Below are 18,520 nucleotides of genomic sequence, written 5' to 3' on the forward strand. Positions count from 1 at the left end.
TTTTACGAGAATACTTGAGATCGCCTCGCCTCGTCGTGGACTGTCTTCAGCGGATATTTATCCACGGAGAGTATACGGAGAATTTCCTTAATTGTCACGGTAACTCTTCTTCTGTAAAATATCGTTACGACTGATCATTCCCGAGGCTCCCGAGGTCTCGCGTGAACCGGTTGGTTGGAATGATTATTAAGTCACTGACGCCGAGACAGAGGTGCGTGTGAAAACGTGATTACGTCTTTATTCAATATTTCGCAAAATCGTCATCTCTACAAATTCCCTTCAGGGGAGAACAGAGATTGATCTTATTCCTAATTCTTTTTTCTTGGTGTCGATGGAGACGACGAACCAATGTTGCTCGATCGCCTTGTTCGGTCGTTCAAAACATACCGTAATCCTTCTTGATGAAATCTGCGGCTCTCTCGCCGATCATATTAATCGTAGCGACGGGATTACCGGATATGACCTATAAAGCACAAATGAGACGCATTAATTATCGAGTTTCGGGAGCGATCTCGAGAAGGTACTTTGAGATTCGTCAGGAAGATTCTTTAGCGCGACGTTGGACGAGTTTTCGCGCAGGTGAGCCTCAATAAAGTAAGAGGCGCCCGAACATTTCGATAACGTCGGGAAAGCGTGAATTACCTGCGGCATAACGGCCGCGTCGGCCACTCTCAAATTTGATATGCCGTAAACCCTGAGTTGCGGATCGACCACGGCCATGACGTCGTTGTATGCGCCCATTTTGCACGTGCCAGCCTGGTGGTTTTCCGGTCTCGTCTTGTAGCGAATTTGGCAGTCCCAGTACCCCGCATTCGACTCTGTCGGTTCGCCAAGTTTCTTGCACTTGGAAGCAGTATTATCGATCAGCTTCATGCTGTACTTCTTCAACGCTTCCGCTTCTGGTAGCTTCAGGATCTTCTGAAGACCCTCGTAGATAATATCCCTGTCTCGTCGTTTCGACAGTTCGTTACTCCAGATGTTCGGGGGCTGCGTGGGATCCTTCGAGTCTAACGTGATTCGACCTGGAATTCATCGAGAGTGCACGCGTGTTCCGCGACGTCGTGTTTTCGCATGAACGGAATTCGTCGTCGTAGAAGAGATTACGCGTATTCTTCTTTTCTTTGTTCGCTCGCTCAGCTATAGCGCGCTTGTAATTGTGAATTTTTGTTAGATATACTATATATAAGATGAAAAATGGAAGGCCGTAAGGATAAAACGCGCAGGCAAGGAGAAAGGTAGAGCGAGAGAGTGAGAGCGAGAGAGAGAGGGGGGGAGGCGGGAAGAGGAGGGAGGAAGCTGCGAGCTTTCTTCCGCGTTACCTCGCAGATACCGTGAAATACTGTTATTTCAATTTCGCTAACGACATTTACCACGCTGGAATATCGTCGACGAGGGCGCTCAGCCGTTTTTTTTTTTTTTTTTACTCTATCGGGAAGGTCGACACGGTATTTCACCGTCCGCGGCACACGCGGCTTATGCAATCTCTCACTAGCGTTTACCTCTGCTGCGTGTCTGAAGATTTACGGAGGTGAACCTGACGACCCGATTTTCGCTGTACGTCTGCAAGTCCGGTATCCTGTCGCCGGTATCGCAGATAGCTTGATAGCCGGCGGAGAAGATCTGAATGTCCGGATCGTCATTGCTGCTGTAGGAAGACGCGAGAATCGCGGTCAGCTGTGCCAGACCCGTGGACGCAAGCGGGCCGGTCTGATCGTGGAAATACGTCTTGACGTTATCCAGACTCAGTTCGTCCGCGTTCGGCTCATCGAGAACAAAGTCCAGGCCGAAGGACGCGTGATTGTGAAGGTTCTCGCCGACGCCCGGTAGATCGACGACCGTGTTGATGCCCATCGTGTCCAAGTGTCTCTTGGGCCCGATGCCCGATAGTAGCAGAAGGTGTGGCGAATTGATGGCGCCGGCCGTGAGAATCACTTCCTTCCTCGCGTTCACCCTGTACGATTGTCCGTTTTTCTGCGAATAGGGTCTTAATTGCCGCTCAAAAGTTTTCGTCGATGAGTGGATATGTGTTCGTTCGTGCAGAGACACGTAATCGCCGATCCGCGAATACAGCAGGAAACGCAATCGACTCACCATAACGACCGTGATCCCACTGGCCTTGACTTGCTTCCCGACCATCTTCGTGTGGATCTTCGTCGCGGTCGCGTTCACAAGTACCTGTAGATTTTTACGGTCCCGGTTCGGCCACAAGAACGCTCGGGACGAGCTGAGCCTGACGCCGCCTTTGCTGATTGTCTGAGCTATGGTGAAGCCCGTGATTTTCTCGCCCACCATGTCGTTGGTGATGCCAAAGTCTAGCTGTTCCGCCGCCTTGAGGACGTCCCCGGCGAATTGCGGCTGCCAGGGGAATCTGTTAACGAAAGTAATCAGCGAGAGTTGAACGCGCGCATTTAGCCCTATTAATAAAGCGGCGAGGAGACCGCGGGGATTGCGTTGAAGGTCTCGCTCGCCCTGCACCTATAGATTTTGTCTAGCGAACATCAGTTTCGCACTAATCTCGTCGACGAGATACGCTCCGACGTTGAATAACCACCACGAATCGAACACTTGCGAACAGGAGCGCGAATCCGAAGCTTTTCGTCGCGTTGCGAGCTGAACGTTCGCAGGAAGGATCCAGCGAGAATGACAATGGACAAGACGAGCAACAATTATCGCGATAATCGCATACCTTTCGACCGTCATCGGACCGCCATAGCCATGATACCGTTTGTTGACGAACTTGTCGATGTCCTTGTTGTTTTCCGACTTTATGAAGTGCGGTAATACCTGCGGAGCCGGAGAGATAATATTAGAGACCCCTTCGCCGTGAAGACGCAGCGCGGGGAGTAGACGCGACAGTCGGCCGTAAGTCAAGCATGAAATATCGTACTTCTTCCCACGACCATCCCTCGGCCCCCATTTTCACCCATCTGGTGTAATCCTCCTTGTGGCCGCGATGGTAAGCCATACCGTGATGAGCGGTGCACCCGCCGAGATTCTTGCCCCTCGGCCAGCTACACCTGCCGCCGTCTTCCAGGCAGGCGTACTTCTCGTTTTTGGTCTTGTAGTTCCAATCCATGTCCGTGTCTGCAACACGCGAGTATAGACCGGAAATTAGGAAGCATGTCGCGAATGTCGCGAGAGTCGCGAGGAGCGAGAGTATTATTACTGAGGTAGAGCTGAAGATTGCTCGGTATCTGCATGCCGGGTGCCTCGTCCGGTCCAGCTTCCACGATCAGCACCGACCACTTGTCGACCTCGCTCAGTCGAGCGGCCACGACCGGCCCGGCTGCTCCAGCTAAAAGTCGACAAGATCGTGAGACATTAATTTCCCCCTTGTTAATATTTCGTGTTTATTGAGTGTAACATGCCGAAACTTGTCCCTTGTCGAGTTCAATCCTCGGCGTGCTGTATATAGTGTTGTCGATTAAATCAAAAGATCGATTCCTCGAACCAGAATAAGATAAAAAAGAGCGGAAGAGTAACAAAGAGTGCAAATGTCGCGAAAAATCAATCCTTACGAACAGCTGGAGAACAGCTGTCTGACTGAAGAAAGTCCGAGTGAAACCGGATCCGATAGACACTGAGATAAGCGACACCGAGGCTTGATTTGTCGAAGCATACAAGATGGGACCATACAAGGCGTAGTACCTCGTTGTTGTAATCGTATACCATCGGATTCACTCTCGCCTCGGTCTTACCTCCGACGACGATGAAGTCGTAAGTGCCGCTCGGTCTCGAAATAGGCTTGACATGGTTGCACGGCTCGTTGACGACCGGATGGACAGCAGCCATCGTGTTGAACGCGGTGAGGAGATAAGTCACGGGCGACGCGACGCAGACATCGGCCATCGAGAGTCCACCTACGTACGGGTTCGGACACGCGGCCGACATCTCGTAATACGATAAGTTCTGCAACAACGCACCGATGTACTAGACGGTCCGTACGCGGCTGCAAATATTATATTGTAAATTTTGCCACGCAGCTTCGCTTGCGCGCGCGCGCGCGTGTGTGTGTGTGTGTGTGTGAGCGATATCGCGCATGTAACGGCGCACAACGATGCTCCGTTACATTATGAACATCTCGCTGTCGCTATTGTTCGCGTGGCCCGTATTATTCGCGCGCTAACGGAACGAGTATCGCGCGGCAAGCGCTTGTCTCGCGAAAGAACGATGAGAATAATTGACGTGCCCCCCTCCCCCCCCCCCTGCCGCGGCATCGCCTCCTGTGCCTCCTGTGCAACGTGAAAGCGAAACGGAAAAATCGCGCTGAGCCGATTTTCTCACGTTGACCGTGGAATCCCCTTCGTGATCCGTGCGAGATGCGCATCCTTCGTGCACACGGACGTACCATTTTTCCTGCGGTCGCGAGTCCTGGACTGCACGTTGGGAAACCCTCGGAGGAAAACTATCCGTTTCTGCCGTACGGCTCAAGCCTACCAAGATTTACGACGTTCCCTACGTCGTCGCTTTGTTATATACTCGCATCATAATAATATGCGTACGTAGGTTCCCCGAAATGTCCAGCAGTGATTAAGTGTTCAAGTGGTAACTAACCGATAGCAGCGGCGTTTGTTGCACAGCTCGCGCTTGTCGCACTTGTAAATCACCGACGCGCCGTATCTTCGCGGCAAATTGATGAATGGCTTGTCAGAGAAATGGCGCAAATAAGACAGACCGCGTCACGAACCGCGCTTTTTCCTTTTCCTCGTTCCCCTTAATTATTTTTTCTTTCTTTTTGTTCCTTTTCTTTCGTTTCATTAACCCTATTCCGGTCGAAAGGGAAATTTGCGCAGCAGGTGGCGAAGCTTATTACTCGCCTATCGATTATATATAATCGTCGCTTTTATCGAATTATTTCGCGCGAGTTAATTAAACGGAACGAATGCAATATCCGACTCCGAGGGTCGAGGAGTATAAACGAATGCGTGCCTTCTTGCCGCGGCTCTAATTATTCCACAATTATGAGGCAACACGGATAAATCGTTGCGGATCGTGCACTTTGTCAGGCTCCTCCTGCGGGAATTATAACAAAAGTTCGACCGCGGATTCGGATTCGGCGCCTAGGGAACCGCCGACTCCGCTTTATCCTCCTCGCGGCCATCGTTTTACGCGACACTTGTTTTATGTTCGTTACAATAATGATGGTGTCTTGACTCACACGCTTATCTGTTAGCGCGCAGTTCGTAACTTGACTTTACGGAGGAGTGGTTGTCAACGAGCGAGTACATGTGTGTGTGTGTGTGTGTGTGTGTGTGTGAACGACGTTCTAAATTTAGTCTCTGTCATTATGCAATCTCGTTTATTTACAGTATTTTGATTTATATTCGCGCGCCTCGCGAACAAGCAAACGGGGCCGAGAGCTATCTATATTTATAATCCACTTGGTTTCCTATATATTCCTCCGTCGGAACGATCGACTGTCGCGCGCGCGCATTTTCGTCGACGTGCTCGGTCGATCGTTAACCAGGTACCGGGAATTTGTCTTTGGTCATCGCATTCGACAGGACGTTCCCACGCGAATAATACACATTAAGCGCTACTAAGGAAGTACCAGAGAAACTCTCTCTCTCTCTCTCTCTCTCTCTCTCGGCGCCGGCGGAGATCGCCGGCGCTACGTGGTACACGTGTAGTTGGCAGGCTCTTCCTAAGTCTAAACACGACGCGTACTTTAACACATACGTGATATCGAACGACGGCAAATCGGGACACGTTCGAGTACACAATCGTAGGCTCGTCGAGAATCAGCGACGGTGCACGCAGTAACGCAATCCTCGTAAATTAACATAACGGAGAGATGCACGTCCGCGCGGTCAAACGATCACTGATCGGCCGATCTCGGATCTCGTGAAAAGCCACGCGTCACGCGCCGAGAAATTCACCCGGAAATCTCGGGAAATTACTAACTAATTGAAAAGTGAAGCATAGCAGTACGACGACGACGACGACGATATTCCAGTTCGATCGCGTGACTCTCTTTCTCTCTTTCCCCTCTTCATCTACCTCTATCTCTCACTCTCCCTCTCCCGCTCTCACTACGAGTCAGTGAAAACAATTGCACGCTGCAGCGTGTAATTAGTAGGATCCGATGCGACGCCCCCGCACGATCGAGGGAGATGGCGACGCCGTGGAGAAAGGAAATTGCACCCTGCGTGTCTCTTCCGGAGGGTCCTTCGCCTTCGGTCGCGTTCACACCGACTTTCTTAGGCACCTCGCGATACGATCGAGGGGCGGGGGAGGAGAAAAGACGACGGATCATGTGAGATCGATCGCGAACACCTCGGGCTACCATATAGCCTGTTCCCAATCGATGTACTTGATCCCCCAAAGCAGCAGGTCCAGCGAACTGTCGATCGTCGGCCGGGAACTAGGAAACATGGTAAATTGCTGATGACTAATGATGCTTCCACTCGTCGCTTTTCCATAAGGCGCTAGGTGCTTTCCCGTACCATTGTGTCGCCCCGACACCCCAGTCGGACTTGATGTCCGCGGCCACCTTTTCGCCGATCATCATGGTCGGTGCCGCCGTGTTGCTCGACGTTACCTTGAAAAGAACAATCGTACGCGTCCGCGTTCATTTTCTGTTCCTTTCTCTCCCCTCTTCTCTCTCTCTCTCTCTCTCTCTCTCTCTCTCTCTCTCTCTCTCTCTCTCTCTCTCTCTCTCTCTCTCTCTCTCTTTTGTTACCAACGTACCGCGCAAAATTCCGAGAAAAACACTCGAACGGCTTCTTACGGACTTGGCTTCGTGTGAAATATCGACCATTCGACATTCGGCTCACACAAGCGTACGTACACCGAGATACAATTGTAGGGGAAGGGAAGCAAACAACAGTTGTAGACGAGAGAATGGATTCAGTCGGATCAGTATCGTCGCGTGAAACATTGTTAATTCATCGTTACACAATAGGAAATCCCAATCGGCGACTGCGACAATGAACGCGTTACGCGCGTTATGCGAACGAATAATAGCGCGTTAATATCTCAGAATAGAATTCCCGGCGGAAGAAGAAAACAACAATTTCAGATTTTCAGTCCCCTCCCCCCTCCCCCCTCCCTCTCTCTCTCTCTCTCTCTCTCATGATCTTCCAATAATTGCCCACTGAAGCTCGTCGCCCGTAGGTTCGTTCGCTCGTTCGATCGGAAAATCGCGATTCGCGTAATCGAGACGGAAGACGCATCGTCCCGGCGGTGTTTCCGCGATCGTCCGCGAAGACGACGCTCACCTGCGGCATGATGGACGCGTCGGCCACGCGGAGATTCCTCACGCCGTACACTCTCAATTTATGGTCGACCACGGCCATGGGGTCGCTCGGCGGCCCCATCTTGCAGGAACCCGCCTGATGATTTTCCGGGCCGGTGTCCTGGCGCACCGCGCAGCTCCAGTAATCCTTGCTGAGGAACGGAAATCGGGAGCACGCGGGCAACGGCCTGTTGCTCAGAGTCATGTTGTACTTGGCCATGGCACTGGTATTGGCGAGAGACAACGCGACCTCGATACCCTCCACGAGGATCGCCCCGTCCATGGGGTCGCTCAAGTAATTGCCCCATATGATCGGCTTCTCCAGGGGATTGTTGCTAGCCAGACGGAGGTTACCTGCGGACAAGTCGGACGATCGGGCAAGGAATCGAGAGACGGTGCACTAGGGGGAAGGGGGGAGGCAGAGGGGAGTACTGAGCGGCGGAGAAATGCGACCGTGTTAAGTGCATCGAAATTCATCGAGTTCGGAACGCGCGATCGTCGGTGTCGAATTTGGAGGGACATTGATTAATCAATTTGTTGAAATTTCCTCGCAATAACTCCACAGTGAGGGACGGCGGGGAAAGTGGGGGGGGGGGTATTATTATTCTCGCGTTAAATTATATATGGAATTTTGGATTCCGGCGGCCGTAATCGATAATAAATTCATCGCAATTAACCACCTAATTAGCATTTCTCCGGCTACGGAGGAAGGGAGGGAGGGAAAGAGCGGACGATTCCGGCTAATTACGCCGCTTACCCTTGCTGCGCGGTTGTATATTCGTCGGCGATATGCTGATGCTGCGACCATCCCCGTTCATGGTGGCGTCCACCTCGCCGCTGGTGGCGCAGGCCGCCTGATAGCCGCCGAAGAACAGCTGAATATCCGGATGGTCCGGAGTCGTGTAAACCGACGGCAGTATTCCGGTCAATTGCGCCATACCCGTCGACGACATCGGTCCTTTCTGAAAGGCAATATATTCCGTGGCAGCCGCCCAGTTCAGATCGTACACGTTCTGCTGATTGATGGTCCACGATAAAGTGTACGACACGTGATTATGCAGGTTCTCCCCGACACCTGGAACGAAGTAGGTAGGACGTTCGATTATCGATCTCTCCTCCTCGTCGCCTGATCCTCCGATCCCGGTCGGGAAACGCCGCGCCGGCGCCGCGTCTCGCCGATTACCAACGTCTTGCGTCGCGCGCGCGCGCGCGCGAGTAATCGTGTAAACCTTGTCGCTTTTCATCAGAATCTTCTCTGGCGCGCGACGCATAAGAGAACAAGTAATGTTGCGAGATCGAAATATCTTTTCCGCGCCATGGAGAAATGATTCAATTGTGACTGCGTCAAACGCCGCGACGGTCTCGTCGGTATTGACGTTATGTTGATCGCGTCTGATTAAATTACGAGTAAGGTATCGTTAATTCACGTTTAGAAAATCGATCGCACGATCGATGGAAAGCCTGCGGGGAGCAAGGTGAGAAATGTATGCGTCTCGGACTACATTCATCTACCGTGTCTTTTGGATAATTCAATCGTTAGTCAATTAACGAAAATCGATCTGTTAGCCAACTTCTGCCAACTTCCCAAGTCCAAATTTTCGCTCCACATTAACCTGGACAATTTCGTTGAACTCGAGGAAGCCTATGCAGGCTATTGTTCTACCCTGATACTGCAAATGCTGAGATGATTATTTAATGCCACGTGACTCCATGACGGATTAGAGCCCACTTAAATTATTTAATATTTGATTATCTCAATATTCCACCTGCACTCGCACACCATTTAATCTCCCATACTAATTTCAATAAGCAATGCATTGTGTAACTTGCTCGATTGCAAATAAGATATGTACGTGATAAGCAAATAATAAATAATTCGATAAAGATCAACGGACAAATCTGGACAAGGGACAAGCAAAACAGCAAATTTTGCTGTTCCTTCGTGATTTCTTCTTTACCTTCTGTTTTTCTTTTATCGACATTGGAGGAGTGTGTATATCGAATGTATATCTGTGCATCTACAGATACCCGACGATATACGACAGATATACGAGTATCGCTATTCCCGTGTCGGTTTATCGACGCATCTTGTTTTTGGCTGCACCGACATGGTGCAAAGCTTTAAGCACTGGCTCCGACATTCGTGCAGATCCGATTCGATCGGAAGAAAACACACATTAACTGACGCGATGTTGCCGAGAGTCCAGTCAAATATTTCCAGAGCCGACGGAATGTATCATAGAAAAAATGTAACGAAACATTCGATCGCGGACGAACACGCGACGCACGAGAGTATCAAATCAATGAGCAAAAAAGCCCTTTTTTGTCCCGCTTCGTCCGGCGGCGCGCCCGCCGCCATCGCCCCGGCCGAGCGATAACAACAATCGCGCTCTCAAAACATCGCGGATCGTCCTTCAGGCAGGTCGAGCGCTATCTTCGCGCGTTGTCTCTGTTTCTCGAATCTTCCATTTCGTCTCGGATCCCAGCGCGGGACGCACATATCACGAACCGCGTTCATCGACATACGGAATATCGTTCTTGTTGAACGATTATATTTCGCCGGCTCTTTCGAAAGGCTTAGACTCTCGTCGGATCACGTCATTTAACAATGCGTGCTTTGACCGAATATCGTATTTTCGCGAGTGTCAGTGTCAGTGCCACGACGCAGCAAGCAGGATGTTGAATCGAGAAGCTGAGATGGCGGACGCAGGGCGCCGGGAGAGGGAGCAGCGATACGTCGTACATTTGAAAGTATGTGAAATCATGTATTATGCAAGTTTCCGGTGCTAAGGAACCGTAAACTTATCGTGAATTAAGTCGAAATTTAGACGACGTTTTCAATTCGTCATCGCTTGACGAGCAAGTATAGAGAAGTTTCATAAATTCAAAATTTCCTATTATTATCGTCGATCTATACTAATATTTATTTCATTGTTATTTACAAGAAATATTAACTGAGTTCGTGAATACGATTCTATTTAATCGTGTTCTCAATCAAAGATTCTAAATAATTTACAACTATGTGAACGCCGGTCTCAAAGTGTGATATAATTTCGCAAGTCTAATAATGCTCCTTGCACCGTGATCGTGATCTTGCTTACATTTGTTAGTGTTTCCTTTTCGTTTCCGTTTAGTCCTTTACAGATTTTTCTCCGTCAACTCTTTTAAGAATTCTAAATCACATCAAAACTTCCAATGGCAGAAAAGAAAAGAAAAGAAATTATCAGAAAATATAAATTTATTATTCTTCTTATTATTCTTTTTCCATTTTTCTGTTTAATGAATCATTTAATATTTGCTTATTTCCAGCAAACTCATCTGCAACTTATATTACTTTACTTTACTTATATTACATTACTTATTTCACACACATATTTTATTAATGTTATTATTTATTTATTTCATGCACTTTATAGTATCATATATTTCATATATCCGCATATCTGTAATAAAATTACTTCATTGTTGATTAAAATTAAGAATAAAAATTGAATGCAGATGGAATATTGAAATAATCGAATATTAAATAATTCCTGAACGAATTTATCCTGAGAGGAGTGTTGCTTCCACGCGGAGAGCATAAATAATTATAGCGGCATAAATAATTATTTGCAACATCAAGATAGGACTGGGGTAGAATAGAATATTATACATTACATTTCGAGATTCTTTATTGATCCTTCAAATTTTACGAAATTTGCAGGATTAATATAGAAGAAAAATTTCGACTCAAGCTTCGTTAGCTTTTATTAACTTCGTCGATTACTTTACACGACACTTATACGCGAGATTAATTGACAATTGTTACCAAGGGTAACAATGAGTGAGAAGGAGAGAGGAAGAAAGGAAAAGACACAGAGACAGAGAGAAGTAGACAGATATATAAAGAAAGAAAGAGAGAAGGAGAAAAGAGAGATAGAGAATAGGTAGATAGAGACAGAATTAGACGTCGAGCGACGAACTTTCACGCGTCACGATGGAATCGTGTTAAGCGCCGCATTCGCGGGGTTATCGCACCGACGAGACGACATATCGACGTATTCGTAATGACTGACTCGCGCACAATGAATGGATTGCTTACCCGGGAGGTCGTTGACTACCGTGACGTTCACCGCGCGCAGATGTTCCTTCGGCCCGATTCCGGAGAGTAGCAACAGTTGAGGCGAATTTACGGCACCACCGGAGGCGATTACCTCCTTTGCGGCGCGGGCAACTCGAAGTTCACCATCCTGAAGATGCGTTCATTGAAACTCACATCACCAAACTCGCCGCCACGCGCTCCAGAGCGCGAACTTGATTTCGCGTGTAAGTGCCGCTAACCGCCCGGGCAAAAAGCAAAGTTGCCCGCGAGAGAACCGCGTGAGATATTGTGTCAGCGTATTGTGTGTGATTTTCAGCGGGCCGAGTCCCTCGTGAGACTCGAGCCGACCGTGCCGGTCGATACTTTTCACGGAGAAACGCCACCGCGAATCTAGTCGCCGTCTACGTGATGTGATCTTAAAAATCGATCGAATTACGACGAATCGATGGTCGCTTTGTGAATGCAAAGCTCGCGAGTGACCCGACGAGAGGGGTTGGTCGGGCGAGAATTATTTTCGCGAAAGCGGGATTTGACTTGTTGAGATAACGCTTGTAATCAAGATATATCCCCCTCTCCCCGTTCGCGAAGGATACGCGAACTCTCCGCGTCGCGTTTCACGCAATTTCTGCGCTCACGACTACTATGCTGTCGTATCTTGATTGCACAGATAACGCGATAAAACGACGTAAGATCCTTGCTGGGGTTTTCGCTTGTGCGTGATGCAAGTTTTTCAAGCGTGACGTTCAACGTATTAAAATAGAACTAGCGGTGAGTTTCTCCTCGACTTTCGACTTGATAAAAACTGCCTGCTCGCGATATCGTGACAAGTAGAATTTCCCTCCAGCGGTGTACTTTAATACACCAGTCCGTCTCGTGCATTTGACACATATTCGAAAAGAATTAATTCGTAAAGTCGTATCGTTAGGAAACGCCGCCGCAATTCTTGGCGGGAGGTGGGGAGAGAGGCCCGTTGTGTCGGGTGGTGATAGATGACGCTTTGACTCCTGTGAAAGATGGCACGGAAGACCTCTACTTCGCTCTTAGCCTTAATTTGTCAAAAGATTTATGAGAAACGTGTATTTCGTATACATCACTAAACGAGGTTCTTAAGTAATCCGTTAGCAAAGAAAAGGTAGGAACAAAAGATCTGCCCTCGAAGGAGCGTTAGTTTCGCAAGAAGCGTTTTACGGGCCCTCATTTTCGTAACAATACGAAAACGTTGAATTCTCGCACGCTACGCGAACGAGGACCAGTCCGTCTTATAATTCCTGCAATTATGCAATTAATACATCGTACCTCGGAGGAACACTGACTTGTGTGTTGTGTGTTTTCGCGTTACCGGCATTATCATCCTCGCGGCGATTCAATTAGCTGAACCCACAAATCGCGAGCAATAAGAAGAGCAGTAGAGAATCGCGAACAATAAGAAACGTAGTAGGATGTTCCGCGTGCCATCTCTCTCTCCCCCTCCCTCTCTCTCTCTCTCTCTCTCTCTCTCTCTCTCTCTCCGGCCGGGCTCGTATACTGACTTGATAATACTGCACTCCGACGGCCCTCTGATTCTCGATGATGATCTTCGTGGCGGTGGCGTTCAGGGCGATTTGTAGATTGCGTCGGTGGCGGTGCGGGCGGAGGAACGCAGAGGCGCTACTCATTCGGACGCCGTCCTTGCTTGTGGTCTGGGCAACGGTGAATCCCGTAAATTGGTCACCATTGAGGTCCTCGCTAATCGGGTATCCTCTCTCGACCGCCGCCGCGAGCATGTCGTCGGCGAACGCGGGCTTCCAGGGAAAACGTTCGACGTTTAACAGACCGCCGGTCGAGTGATATTTGCGACCCACCCGACGCGTCTCCGTGTTGTTTTCCGAGCACTTGAAGTAGGGCAGGACCTGCACGACGCGAGATCGAGTCGTTATCCCTTTGCCTCTGTCGAGGGGTCGAGAATAAAATTATTTCCTCGTGATTGTGCGGCGACGCGAAACATTTATCGGGACTTTTACCCGAGTCTCTTTTGGCCCGTGATAATCTGAAAAAATCTCGCTGTTCACGTCGCTTCTCGATGCTCCTCACCCCTTGTTACTCCCTTGTTACTACGTGATATTTACGGTATTGAGGAACAAACGTTACTTTATCGGAGAAAGCGAATTTTGGTTCTGTCCTTCCTGAAAAATTTTCCAAAGGACGCACAGATAAAGGATGCTCGCTTTTTCCGATGAAAAAAGAAATAAAATTCCTTTCATCTAAACTGAGGTCGTTGCAAACCGTTGAGAGAAAAGTTTCAAGGTTTGGAATCGCGTCCGACGGGCCTTACGACGCCTGAATCGAAGGCAGACCGCGAGGTAATTCGCGAGAACGAGTGTACGAGAGATCTCACGTCGTGCCAACTCCATCCGCTGTTGCCCATGGCCGCCCAATTGTCGAAATCTTTGGCGTGACCCCGCATGTACATCATGCCGTTGTGGACCGACGTACCGCCTAGGTTTTTGCCGCGCGGCCAGCTGCAGGATCCGTTGGTCGACAGACAAGCGTTCATCTCGTTCATGGTTTGATACTGCCAGTCAATGTCAGTTCCTATCGGTAAAATTGGCAGATCGTTCAACATGCGTAAAGCCCGACTGATCACAACAACTCGCGCAATAATATAGATTTGAGACGAGAGCGTTGCCGCGGTTCCCTTCGCGCGTCACGCGATCGAAGCGTTGTACTAAAAAAAGGTGAAACAAAAAGGGGAAAAAAAAGCGGAAAAAAGAACAGGGGCGAACGGAAACTCTTCGATTCTTCCCCGTCGATTCGTTATCTCGGCTACCGCGGGATCCGCTACGAGTCGCCTTTCATCTTTCGTTTACGGACTTCTTGATTAATTCGCCAATTAATTTCCCTCCCCCCGTTAACTTTTGAATTATACAAGCGATTGAAGATGTGAGTCGTTTGAGGAATTAAGCTTCGGAGCTCGCGCGCAAACGAGCGTTCAGAGAAATTTTATTTCGCGTCTCCCGTTCCCGGGCAATATTGAAAGTCAAGAAATCGCCGCCGATAGAGCGTTTGATATTCAGCACGGGAGAATCCCGTCTCAAAAGGGATGAAAGGCGGTTCTCGCGCGACGCGTCCCTTCGGCACGCGTTCGCAATACGTGAATCGGTGCGCGAGGCGGTGGCCCACAAAATCCGATTGTGCATCTTGTGAATCTTCGGGACTGGCGCCCGTAAAACGATTATACGCACGAAATTCCAAATGATCGTTATCGCGCGGCGAGTTTCGGACGCGCTGTGTAGATAGCGGAACCGGGCGCGCGCGAGACTGTGTATGCGAGAGGTCCAATTGAAACTTACCCAGAAACATTGCCACCATACTGGGAACCTCGGCACCCGGTGGCTCGTCCGGGCCGGCTTCTAGCAACAAAACTTTCCATTCGGGTATGTCGCTCAGTCTGGACGCCACCACGGCACCGGCTGATCCCCCTAATTCCGAAGCGACAAAAGTCATTAAAGTCCTATCGTTATTCCGCGCGCGAGGAACCAGTTACTCCGCGGAAAAATGCATCCGCGCGACGGCGAATGCCGCGCCCGCGCCGCGCCGTCGCTGATAGAAGAAACCGGTTCCGCGCGGGTGTTTGTTAATTGCATTCGCCGCTTTTGCTGCGCGCGGCAGCAAGGCATCCGCTTCACACTCGCGCGCTCGACCGCAATTAACTCGGCCGCGATTAGGTCCGTCATCGGGCCGATAAATAAATCGCGCAGTCTCATCGCCGACGGATTAACGCCGCGCGAGTGAGAATTTCGCTCCTCGCCCGGCGGCGCGCGGCGGTTGACAAGCGCGAGGTTAGGCGGTTAAGACGCGCGACTGACGAGTAAACGTCGGAGAACGTCAGACGCCGATTTGTTTCCGGTTTTTTATAGTTATTTTTAACGTCAAAATATAAAGAAATCTGCTGTCATTTTCAGCTTAAATTAATCTTTTCAATGTTTCCGAAATTTCTCAAGTTCTTTGTTCATTCTTTTTTTGTTCATTTCTTGTTCATTTTTTACCAGATGTTAAAATGAGCTTGTTTGCTGGATAGTGAGCCAAAAGATTACCCAACGTCGAATGTAGCGTAAAACTGAACACTTTTTCGACAATGACGTCGGCCATATTAGATCCGCCATTTTGAATTTTACAAAATGGTTCTGATTCATAATCGGCGACGTGTGTGTGCAAGTTTCAACAAATCAGATATATATATCTTTAAGAAATATTGTTTTGAATATGTATAAAATAGTGTGCTTGTGCAAAACTTGAAAAATTTCGAAAAGATTGAAAAAATTAACTTGAGCTAAAAATGATGAAACAGATTTCTTCATATTTTGACACAAGAAACAACTATAAAAAATTGGAAACAAATCGGCGTCTGACGTTCCCCGAGGTTTACTTGTGAGAAAGAAACGTTATGTTAATTAGCTATCGGCGGATGCGCGCGCTTCGGCGGCGCGTGTTATCACGCGATGTTATCCCGCGTTGTGAAAAGCGCCCCCCATCTACGGGGTAGAAGTGGGAGGGGGAGGCGTTGGAAAGCCGCCGGTTTAAAAGGCCTTGGCAATGGTTTGCAAAAGAGGTGTGAAATCGTGTATCGTGTATGCGCGTATTTTTGCGCGTGCCGGTCACGCTACGTTGCCGCGTTGAAGCGAATGGGGAATCCGATCGACTTCGGAATCACGCTTTAGGATCTTCTTTTAGAATTTCATTGCGCACGCGCGCATATGTTTTTTTTTTTATTCACTTTTCCTCTGTTTCCCGTCTTGCCGTGGCGAAAGGGGCTTTTTCGGTATTCCCGTAGAAGAGGAAATAAGCGTGTGTTAGCAACACGGTCCAATCGATCGAATTTAATATTTTATCTCTGGGTGTTTCATACACTCCGCTCACACCAGAGCGGTATTTTACTTTTTTTGTGTTGAGGGAAAGAGGGAAACTCGCGCGTCTTTAGTTAAGATCTCGAGTTCGTTCAGTTGTACACGGCCGTATCTTCAGTCGGAACGTCATAAACGGCGCGGCGGGAGTACGCGCTAAAATATACTTTGACCCGTTTTAAGTAAAAGATTTTATCGTAATGGGCGGCGGGCAAACGAGTTGTTAAGTCAAGTTCTCGCGAATTTGAAATACGCGAAAACAGTCGTTCCCACGCGGCGCAGCGGCAGATATCCCCACCGCGCGGTTGCGTGGTCAGTCGAGCTTTGCGAATTTCACCGTATTATCGATGACGTTCGTTTGAGACGGTCACGCAACTGACATAATTTATGTGTCCGCGTGTAGTTGCAATAATAAAACGGGGTAATTTCAACAACATTCGTTCGCCGCGGTCTCCGCGGGGAGAATTTATTGTTTCGCGACTAGATACGCCGGCGCGGCAATGACGCGCGGCGGCGGCGGCGGCCCTCTGCGTTTGCACTTCGGTTCTGCCTTTTCCAAATGCGCGATTAATTAAACGTGCTAACTCGGCGGCGTGAGCACCGTGAGATACACCGTGAGTTGCACGTGCCGGCGTCATCGAAATAGAACCCGGCCGCGTACATCCCGTACGCCGGGCCCCCCGTCCCGCTTACATCGAAATCGCGTTAATCGAATCCTACTTTCCCGCAGATATTGCGGATTATAGACGGGATATTCTAATCAAGAAATTCAATTAGCATTTCCGCATGTGCATCAAATCGCGTTACGGCAACTGCCACTTGCGTAATACGATTTACTCTCCCTGTTTTGTCGATCGCGCATAATTACCGGCGCGTGCGAATCGGGCTTAGCGTGTTGCGGCTAAATACGACGATTTCTTTCACCCGCGACCAATGCCCTCCTTCATACGAACGCGCTAATGCGTTCGCGCGTAATTATTAATTTCACGGCAGACCGTTCGGTCGTTGCCGCACAAAAGTCCCTCGGGACCCAAAATTATCTATCATCTATCGTCGGAATTAACGATAAACGTCTTGATGTGATGTGAGTTCGAGGTACGATATGAGACTAAAAGCTAAAGTTGTTAGGGGAAAGCGAAGGAGTGAGAGGGAGGAGGAAAGACGAATTTCCGACGAGGAGATTTTCACTCGTGTTATTTAAAGGGCAACATATTCCTGCGACGGGAAAAGCCATGGTAATTTCATAAGAGACGGGGTAAGAGAGAGAGAGAGAGAGAGAGAGAGAGAGAGAGAGAGGGAGAGGGAGAGGGAGACTGTGTGTGTGTGCGCGTGTGTGTGAGGGAAAGAGGAACCAGAGTGCGCCTGTGGAAGTCAATCTGCATTTCTGGCATAAATACCGGGATTTACACGTTGGTAGATTATTTGCATGGCCCCGAAATTGGAACGGTGTAACGAACCGGTAACCTCTCTTCGACCGCACGGTAATGGTACTTGATAACGGCCGTGTTATCGGACGAGGAAAAATAATTCTACCGTAATGGCAAATATGCGTGTACTTGCGTACGTGCGTACTTATGCGCGCGTTTCAGCTGGCGCATAAAAGGACGCGTATATATTTCTATTTTTTCTCGTGTAATTCTCGTGCGATCTCTCTTGCACTCCTACCAACACCTAACGTTTTCATTCACCGCCCGCGCCACCGCCATCGGATTTCTCGTAAGTTACGAAACGAATGATAACGTCGGAAGATGTACGATATATACACGGTGTACGGGGGGTGTAGCGTCGATGCATATTCAACGAGATCACTTCCGCGAGCGAATTCAAGACCCCGCCGTCGCCGCCTCTTGCTCTGCGCGGCCCCGTAAATCCGTGAATTAATTTTATATTTACGATACAAGGAGGAATAAATGTTTATTTAACCGCAGCGCGCGCCGGGGGGAGCAGCGTATCCGTCCGTTCATTCGAATCATCTCGCGGAGAGGTGAGGAACAGCCGCGAAGCTATTGCGATCGCGGTGAAACTGCTTCCGGTCTCTTCGCCGTTTTTCCTCATTCCGTATCGCGGGATATCCATCTGCGGCGCTTCGGAGCCGATGCTTGTTAAACAAGTTTGCGACGCGGCCGAGAGGCGAGATACGCGGTCTCGTACGGCGGAAAAACAAGTCGTCGTCACAACAGTGACCAGACTCTTTTTTGTGCGCTCACGTCCGCGAATAGAAATGGCAACGAGCGAAGAAGTCACGCAAGGAGTCACGCAAGGAGGCAAGAACACGGCTTGCGTGTCCGCGAATTTGGCTACGTGCGAGATTCTTCTCTCCTT

The 18,520-nt window shown here is 49.2% G+C and overlaps 2 protein-coding genes across 2 annotated transcripts in view; both read right to left on the reverse strand.

The window, feature by feature from the left end:
* Positions 1–212: 212 nt before the first annotated feature.
* On the reverse strand, positions 213–4,453 carry LOC105186083 (glucose dehydrogenase [FAD, quinone]). The gene is made up of 9 exons (XM_011146055.3): positions 4,349–4,453; positions 3,699–3,909; positions 3,167–3,295; positions 2,888–3,084; positions 2,687–2,784; positions 2,092–2,368; positions 1,500–1,971; positions 643–1,022; positions 213–463 (listed from the first exon to the last, which is right to left on the reverse strand). The coding sequence occupies exons 1-9, from the start codon at positions 4,349–4,351 to the stop codon at positions 377–379; spliced, it is 1,854 nt and encodes a 617-aa protein (XP_011144357.1). The 5' UTR covers positions 4,352–4,453; the 3' UTR covers positions 213–376.
* Positions 4,454–5,282: 829 nt separating this feature from the next.
* LOC105186084 (glucose dehydrogenase [FAD, quinone]) overlaps positions 5,283–18,520 on the reverse strand; it is a 29,475-nt gene continuing 16,237 nt past the window's right edge. The window contains exons 3-10 of the mRNA XM_011146056.3: positions 14,648–14,776; positions 13,693–13,889; positions 12,848–13,207; positions 11,319–11,466; positions 7,995–8,312; positions 7,221–7,591; positions 6,447–6,541; positions 5,283–6,364 (exon numbers count right to left, since the gene is read on the reverse strand). Of these exons, the coding sequence (XP_011144358.1) occupies positions 6,283–6,364; positions 6,447–6,541; positions 7,221–7,591; positions 7,995–8,312; positions 11,319–11,466; positions 12,848–13,207; positions 13,693–13,889; positions 14,648–14,776 (1,700 nt within the window). The 3' untranslated portion in view covers positions 5,283–6,282. The remainder of the gene's footprint in view (positions 6,365–6,446; positions 6,542–7,220; positions 7,592–7,994; positions 8,313–11,318; positions 11,467–12,847; positions 13,208–13,692; positions 13,890–14,647; positions 14,777–18,520) is intronic.

The sequence above is a fragment of the Harpegnathos saltator genome, unplaced genomic scaffold (assembly GCF_003227715.2).
Source record: "Harpegnathos saltator strain DR-91 unplaced genomic scaffold, Hsal_v8.6 scaffold384, whole genome shotgun sequence".
In the NCBI taxonomy this organism is placed as follows: Eukaryota; Metazoa; Arthropoda; class Insecta; order Hymenoptera; family Formicidae; genus Harpegnathos; species Harpegnathos saltator.